Source organism: Oncorhynchus gorbuscha, linkage group LG22 (genome assembly GCF_021184085.1).
Source record: "Oncorhynchus gorbuscha isolate QuinsamMale2020 ecotype Even-year linkage group LG22, OgorEven_v1.0, whole genome shotgun sequence".
NCBI classification, from domain to species: Eukaryota; Metazoa; Chordata; class Actinopteri; order Salmoniformes; family Salmonidae; genus Oncorhynchus; species Oncorhynchus gorbuscha.
In genome coordinates, this window is record NC_060194.1 from 41994844 (window position 1) to 42002122 (window position 7279).

At 43.6% G+C, this 7279-nt stretch overlaps 1 protein-coding gene across 1 annotated transcript; it reads right to left on the reverse strand.

Annotated features, from left to right (window-relative positions):
• Window positions 1–1449: 1449 nt before the first annotated feature.
• Window positions 1450–5987, reverse strand: LOC124009476. The gene is made up of 4 exons (XM_046321294.1): window positions 5647–5987; window positions 4511–4599; window positions 4185–4275; window positions 1450–2901 (listed from the first exon to the last, which is right to left on the reverse strand). The coding sequence occupies exons 1-4, from the start codon at window positions 5858–5860 to the stop codon at window positions 2345–2347; spliced, it is 951 nt and encodes a 316-aa protein (XP_046177250.1). The 5' UTR covers window positions 5861–5987; the 3' UTR covers window positions 1450–2344.
• Between the last annotated feature and the right edge of the window lie 1292 nt (window positions 5988–7279).

Sequence of the window (7279 nt, forward strand, 5' to 3'; positions counted from 1 at the left end):
TCCTCTACCAGGCTTGGAGCTGCTGGTCCTCTACCAGGCTTGGAGCTGCTGGTCCTTTACCAGGCTTGGAGCTGCTGGTCCTTGGCAGGGCTAGAAGCTGTAGTTGAAGCACTCTGGGGTAAAGTTTCCCATAGGTACATCTCAAAGATCAGCTTCCCCTTCCCCAATCCTAACCTTAACCATTAGTGGGGGAAATGCTAAACTGGATCAGCATCGAGGCATCTTCACCGTACTCCGGTGGGAGCAGGCACAGTAATCAGGAAGTGACGTCAGTGTTTGTAAATGGTTAGGAATACTCAGGCCATTGTTTGCTCTGTAAAGGGCATTTATACTGTATCTGCTGTGTACTAAAGGTTCCTCCCCAGAGACGTGAAACTATGCACACACACATAGCCACATCAACATTGAGCCATGTCGTAGCCTGGGTACCAGACTGTTAGGCCAACATTCCACTCCTTATACTCCATGGCATATGACAAGGAGTGGAACGTTAGCTAAACAGACTGCTACCCAGGCTAGTCATGAAGTTAACTGTTGCAAAGTTACTCTGCCATGTTTAAAACAGCAGCTTCAGATCATACTGTAACTTTTCAAATATATACAGAACAAAAAAATAAAAGCTTTTGCCAGAGAACTGAATGTTCATTTCTCTATCACAAGCCACCTCCAAAGTAATTTTAGAGAATTTGGCAGTACATCCAACCGGCCTCCCAACCACAGACAACGTGTAATCACGTCAGCCCAGGACCTCCGCATCTTCACTTGCGGGATCGTCTGAGGAGTATTTATGTTTATAATAAAGCCTGTTTCTGGGAAAAAACTCATTCTGATTGGGTGAGCCTATGTCTTCTCAGGCCCACCCATGACTGCGCCCCTTCCAAGTGATGTGAAATCCATAGATTAGAGCCCCAATTAATTTATTTAGACTGATTTCCTTCTATGAAGTGTAACTCAGTAAAATCTTTGAAATTGTTGCATTTATATTTTTGTTCAGTATATATCCACAAAGCCCTTACTTATTGGAAATGCATCATAACACCAATATTTCTGTAATAGGACAACCTCTCCACAGAGTTTTCTATATTCTCTTTGACTCCGCTCTGCTGAAATGAGTGATTCGCCATTACAGTAAAGGAGAACTTCAAATGGGGGTTAGTTCCTGTCGCAAAACTGCACTAGGGTGACTATTAGTTTGCTCTGTTCTGAAAGTTGAGTACCACTGCCCTCTGGTGTGTAGAGATTTACACAATTTACAATCACACAATCCAATACAGCAGTCAAGACTCTACAAAGGTTTCCCTGATTATTAACTGGTTCCACAGCATACTGTGTGCGTCTATGTGACGTGGCCGAGAATAGAGCACTATATAGAGAAGATGGTGCTATTTGGGACACAGACATTGTTATATGACATGAATAGGTAATAAAACATTTTGCCAGAATACTTGATTATGGAGAGTACCGATTTTCATAGTTTATTAAAAGGCCTGATGCAAAACTATTCGATGTGCATTTTATTTCATGAAATGTTTCTGTAGTGTTGAAAATAGCATAAAACATCAAAGTTCTAATTTTTCTTGAACTATTTTCATTTCTAAAGTAAAACAAATAACTTTATCTTAAATTCAGCTTTGAGGACCATATTTACGGACTTCCTGGATAGAGGTTTAATAATAATAATAACAATAAACTAAATGACCCACTCAGCTATACCCAGCATGAATAATCCTGTGCCTCTTCAGATGGTGCAGAAGAGTGAAAGTCTTGCCACACTGAGAGCAACCATATGGTCTCTCTCCACTGTGGACACTCTGGTGTGTCTTGAGACTGCTCTGCTGGGTAAACCTCTTCCCACACGTGGCACAGCTATAGGGTCTCTCTCCCGTGTGAATGCGGTGGTGTATAGTCAGGTGCGAGGAGCAGTGAAAACTCTTCCCGCAGACGGTGCACCGAAACGGCCTCTCTCCCGTGTGACTTCGCTGATGTATCTTGAGATAGGACAGGCGACTAAAACTCTTGCCACACTGCGAGCAACTGAAAACCTTCTCTGTTATGGCTGTACCCCAGTGATTTTTCGTATTATAATGAGGCATAGAGAAGCTTCTGAGGCCACCTGGTGTAAAAGTGTTATTGTTCAATCGAATCCCTAAATGGGAGGCAGTTGGTCTGTCAGTGTCACTCAGTCCAAAGCTTTGCTCTGCTGTGTGTCCAGTGTCTTGAGGCCTGGACGGTGGGATGTGATTATTCCTCTGGGAGAACACCTGATCTCTCTGCCTGGTCTGCTGCTGTGAATGGTTGATCTGCGGTCGGCACTGAAAAGAACTAGACACAGACTGAGATGCACTTACTTTCTCTTTCTGAAAGACCTTGTTGTACATTGATCCATTGCACGGTCTATGTAAAGGTGAGATGGCTGATTTACTAGGGCCTTCCACTGGGCTAGAGAGGGGCTGGGCTGTGGCTGAGGCTGAGCCTCGGAGCGATCTGGAAAACTCTCTGAATACTGGTCGGCTACATAAGAGAAATCAGGAAAGTCAGTCTCTATGACTATGTCATCATTCCCTTGAACTATAGACGACCACAGTTGACTGTCTCTTTCATCCATTACAAATTCAGAGCTCACGGGGTTCTGCTGCTTTACTGTGCTCCTCTGACATCCAGCCTGACTAAATCCAGAATGTTCTTCCTCCTTCTCAGTCTTTATTACAAACTCTAGAACACTGGTCTCCTCCTCGCCACAGTGCCCAGACTGAGACTGGCACAGCTCACTAAGCTTCTCTTGGCCTTCTGCCAGCTGCTCTTCCAGGAGGATTAGTGGGTCCTGATTCTCCTCTTCTTCCAAGTCCTGATGATTCCCAATGGGAAGCTTCTGAATGGCATTATTGACGTATGCAGTGTTTCCTAGATAGAAGGTGCAAAGACAATCGTTATAATGTTATAAATAAATGATATATTTGTAGTTACTTACATTATGTCAAGAATTGCATGCCCTTCTTATATGTCCCAAAAATATATAATTGCAAAGCAAATGTTATCAAATTAAGGTTCAACACCATGGCCAGTAGAACACTGTTTGGAAACAAGGTAGCCCAAACCCACCCTATTCCCTACATAGTGCACTCCATTTAACCCAAGCTTTACGAGCCCCTGTTAAAAAGTAGTGCACTATATAGGGAATAGGGTACCATTTGGGACAGAGCCAGTGTTTTGAAAGGAAGTAGGCCAGTCCAATGAACCCAATGAATGCAGTCACCCTGCCCGATGAATGCAGTTGGCCAGTCCAATGGCCCATTGAATGCAGTTTCCCTGTCCAATGGCCCACTGAATGCAGTTGCCCTGTCCAATGGCCCATTGAATGCAGTAGGCCAGTCCAATGAACCCAATGAATGCAGTCACCCTGCCCGATGAATGCAGTTGGCCAGTCCAATGGCCCATTGAATGCAGTTGGCCAGTCCAATGGCCCATTGAATGCAGTTTCCCTGTCCAATGGCCCACTGAATGCAGTTGGCCAGTCCAATGGCCCATTGAATGCAGTTGCCTTGTCCAATGGCCCACTGAATGCAGTTGCCCTGTCCAATGGCCCACTGAATGCAGTTGCCCTGTCCAATGGCCCACTGAATGCAGTTGCCCTGTCCAATGGCCCACTGAATGCAGTTGCCCTGTCCAATGGCCCATTGAATGCAGTAGGCCAGTCCAATGAACCCAATGAATGCAGTCACCCTGCCTGATGAATGCAGTTGGCCAGTCCAATGGCCCATTGAATGCAGTAGGCCAGTCCAATGAACCCAATGAATGCAGTTACCCTGCCCACTGAATGCAGTTGCCCTGTCCAATGGCCCACTGAATGCAGTTGCCTTGTCCAATGGCCCACTGAATGCAGTTGCCTTGTCCAATGGCCCACTGAATGCAGTTGCCTTGTCCAATGGCCCACTGAATGCAGTTTCCCTATCCAATGGCCCAATGAATGCTGTTACCCTGTCCAATAACCCAATGAATTCAGTTACCCTGTCCAATAACCCAATGAATTCAGATACCCTGTCCAATAACCCACTGAATTCAGTTACCCTGTCCAATAACCCACTGAATTCAGTTACCCTGTCCAATAACCCAATGAATTCAGTTACCCTGTCCAATAACCCAATGAATTCAGTTACCCTGTCCAATAACCCAATGAATTCAGTTACCCTGTCCACTTGGTCCTCTGTGTTGCTCCCTGCTCCATGATCCATCATCCTGTCTCTCTACCTTAATGAAAGGGGTTTCTATCTCTGCAAACTAGAAGAATGAAACTATTAGACAGTATGCATTGTCAATTTGTCAGGTTTCAAGTCTGTAAAATTTAATTGGGTTATGGGTTTTCTAGAGATGTGTCCCTTTCGGCTCCTAGTTGAGCAAAGGGCCTCAACAGACATGCACCGTCAAGGCCCTTCTGTCTAATCAGAGCTGAAAGGAATACGATACTACCAATCTCTGATTCAACTACACAAGAATCAGTCTATGGAGCACAGACCTTAATTTCTCCCAAAGCTGACCCAAACACATCCTCATCTCCTCGTTGACTGGGTCTCCAGTCTGAAGCACAGCTGTCCATGTATTTCTCTGAAACAGAAAATTATTACAGACATAAAGGAGACTCCCAGGACTCTCCAGTAGTATTTTTTTGACAGGTAGGCAACCATAAGATTCCGACCTTATTTATGGTCACTGTAAGTACATCTTCCCAGTATGGTCCGGAGCCCGGCGAGATATGGTTCGGAAAACGTTGTGTGTGTAACCTTTATTTAATTAGGTAAGTCAGATAAATTAAGAACAAATTGTGCGCCGCCCTATGGGACTCCCAATCACAGCCGGTTGTGATACAGCCTGGATTCGAACCAGGGTGTCTGTAGTGACGCCTCAAGCACTGAGCTGCAGTGCCTTAGACTGCTGCACCACTCGGGAGCCGAGTTTTCTAATCAACGTTCCTCAATCCAGGGATAGAAGATGGCGCTGTACTACTAATTGTCCAAAATGATACAATGAGAAGACTGAAATACTGATCACTTTTACTTAAACTGCCCTTTTTTTGTCCTCATGCTAGACTAAAGCAACCCATTGGATTCCACAACACTTCAGGTAGTTACTCACCTCAACGCTAGGCGTCGTATTTTCACGGAATCCATGGGCTGCTATAGCCTAGGTAGACTAACGTTGGGACGACAAAAAAAAGGCAGTTTAATAAAGAAATAGCACTATTTCAACATTTTGATAATGGGAAAATTAGGATTGCAGCGTCATCTTCCATCCCTAGATTGAGGTACGTTTCCAGAGCCATATCTAGCGTCTGCTCTGTGGTGTCCTGAGCTAGCAACGGTAGCCTGACAACTACATTTCAAAACATTTACATTTTACATTCAAAACAAACCAATTAAAAAAAAAAAAAGAAAATCGTCCCAATAACAATCTATATTTCTCTATCTAATATTGTGCCTTGAATAAACACAACCACATAAATACTTAGCTATAGGTATCAGAATAGCCTTATCTACAAATAACAATAGAGGCCTAGCCTGTACGACTGAGCGCCTTGGAGCTAACGTTAACTAGGGAACATAACAGTAACGTTAAAAACTTCTGCGTACCACAACGTTTGGTACATTTACTCACCGGTGTGTCGTGAAATCCGCGCAATCTTCAGTTCATTATCCACCATGAGCAGTTTTCTCCGCAAAATTTCATTTTCATTATGCTTCCGAGATATTTCGAAATGTAATACAGCACAGTTGTCATCGATAAGTTTGGCGATTTCTGCCACCGCTGATTTGGCTAAAACCTCCATGATCGAGGTTAGTTGTGTCTGAAGTGCGATACAGTTAGACATTTTTGAGTGTCGTTTAAAAAACGAGTTAATCTAAATGTTATTCTAAAAGCTAGCTAGCTAGCTACATCAGCCAATTTAAATGTCTGCAAAAAATAAACCTAGCTAACGTTAGCTAGCTACTTCCGAGTCAAAATCTTCTTCTATCATGTAATGGCTGTCAGCAAACAAATGTTAAAGGTGCATGCCACCACCTACTGTGCTGGAGTGTGTGGACAATCATTGTTTACAACATTACTTCCACATTTCTAAATCCTCCAACATAACTCAGCACTTCAGAGAGAGAGAGAGAGAGAGAGAGAGAGAGAGAGAGAGAGAGAGAGAGAGAGAGAGAGAGAGAGAGAGAGAGAGAGAGAGAGAGAGAGAGAGAGAGAGAGAGAGAGAGAGAGATTATAATAGACCATGCCACAAATCCCTTCCAAACCCCCCCAACCCTATCCAACTCAATGACCTTACACTTAAATCTTTCCCTCTCTGCAACATACTTGCAACAATATAACAACACATGCTCCATCGTTTCATCAACCATACTCTCCAGACAAAAACCAGTCACATGCTTGCTAACAAGATGTAAAGATGAGTTCAATGTATAATGTCCTAGACACGTTGAGCAAATACCACCTCTTCCTTCCTGATCTAACATTTGAATCTTGGTCCACCAACCTTTCTTTGGAGGGAATATAAATGCCGGCCCTTGGGCTCAGGGTCCCATCCTGTCTGCCACACAAAAAAAGCTCTGATCTTACATTTGGCTTCACCTTTACCCAGTGAAACATTCATATAAATGATGACTCATTTTAAAGCTCATTTGGCTATGTGGTCTACAATTTCATTCCCTTCCACACCATCCAAACTATTCAACATAGACAGAGAATCTGAGCGTACTATGTATCATTCTGACAGGTTGAACATCCTCCACCCACTGAAGGGTAATTACTATCGCCAACTGTTCAACTGAGTATACTGTCAGTTCGTCTGTTAGTATTCTACATATCTGCACATTAAATTCAAGAACATAAATGCCTACTCCTGTGTGCCTACTATCTGGGTCCTTGGATGTATCTGTGAAAAGCAGTAAAAATGCATAAAAACTTATACCAATGTAATTGTCAACCAGTTTCCTTAAATCACTGACTTCTGACAAATATTTTATTCTCTACCAAGGTTAGATAAACAGGATCTGGGAGTAACCAGAGGAACATCCCTTATCAGCACAGAAGGGCCAACCTCCAACTCCCTCAAACCACTCTCATGAGCAAGCTTTCCAACCAAACCCACTGCCTTGTCTAGTAGTATATTCCCAACAGTCATCTAGAACGGTAGCAGTGAGATGATCCACCTCACAGCCTTTCAGCCTGACAGTTTTTACTCTGTATATCCAATGGCATCTCACCTGCCTCCACTAGTAAGACACATACATAC

Coding starts and splice junctions, on each gene's coding strand:
- LOC124009476 (XM_046321294.1), bottom strand. CDS start 5,860: ATGTCTAACTGTATCGCACTTCAGACACAACTAACCTCGATCATGGAG. Junction 4,600..5,646: donor GCGGATTTCACGACACACCG/GTGAGTAAATGT, acceptor TTTCTGTTTCAG/AGAAATACATGGACAGCTGT. Junction 4,276..4,510: donor CAGCTTTGGGAGAAATTAAG/GTCTGTGCTCCA, acceptor TCATTCTTCTAG/TTTGCAGAGATAGAAACCCC.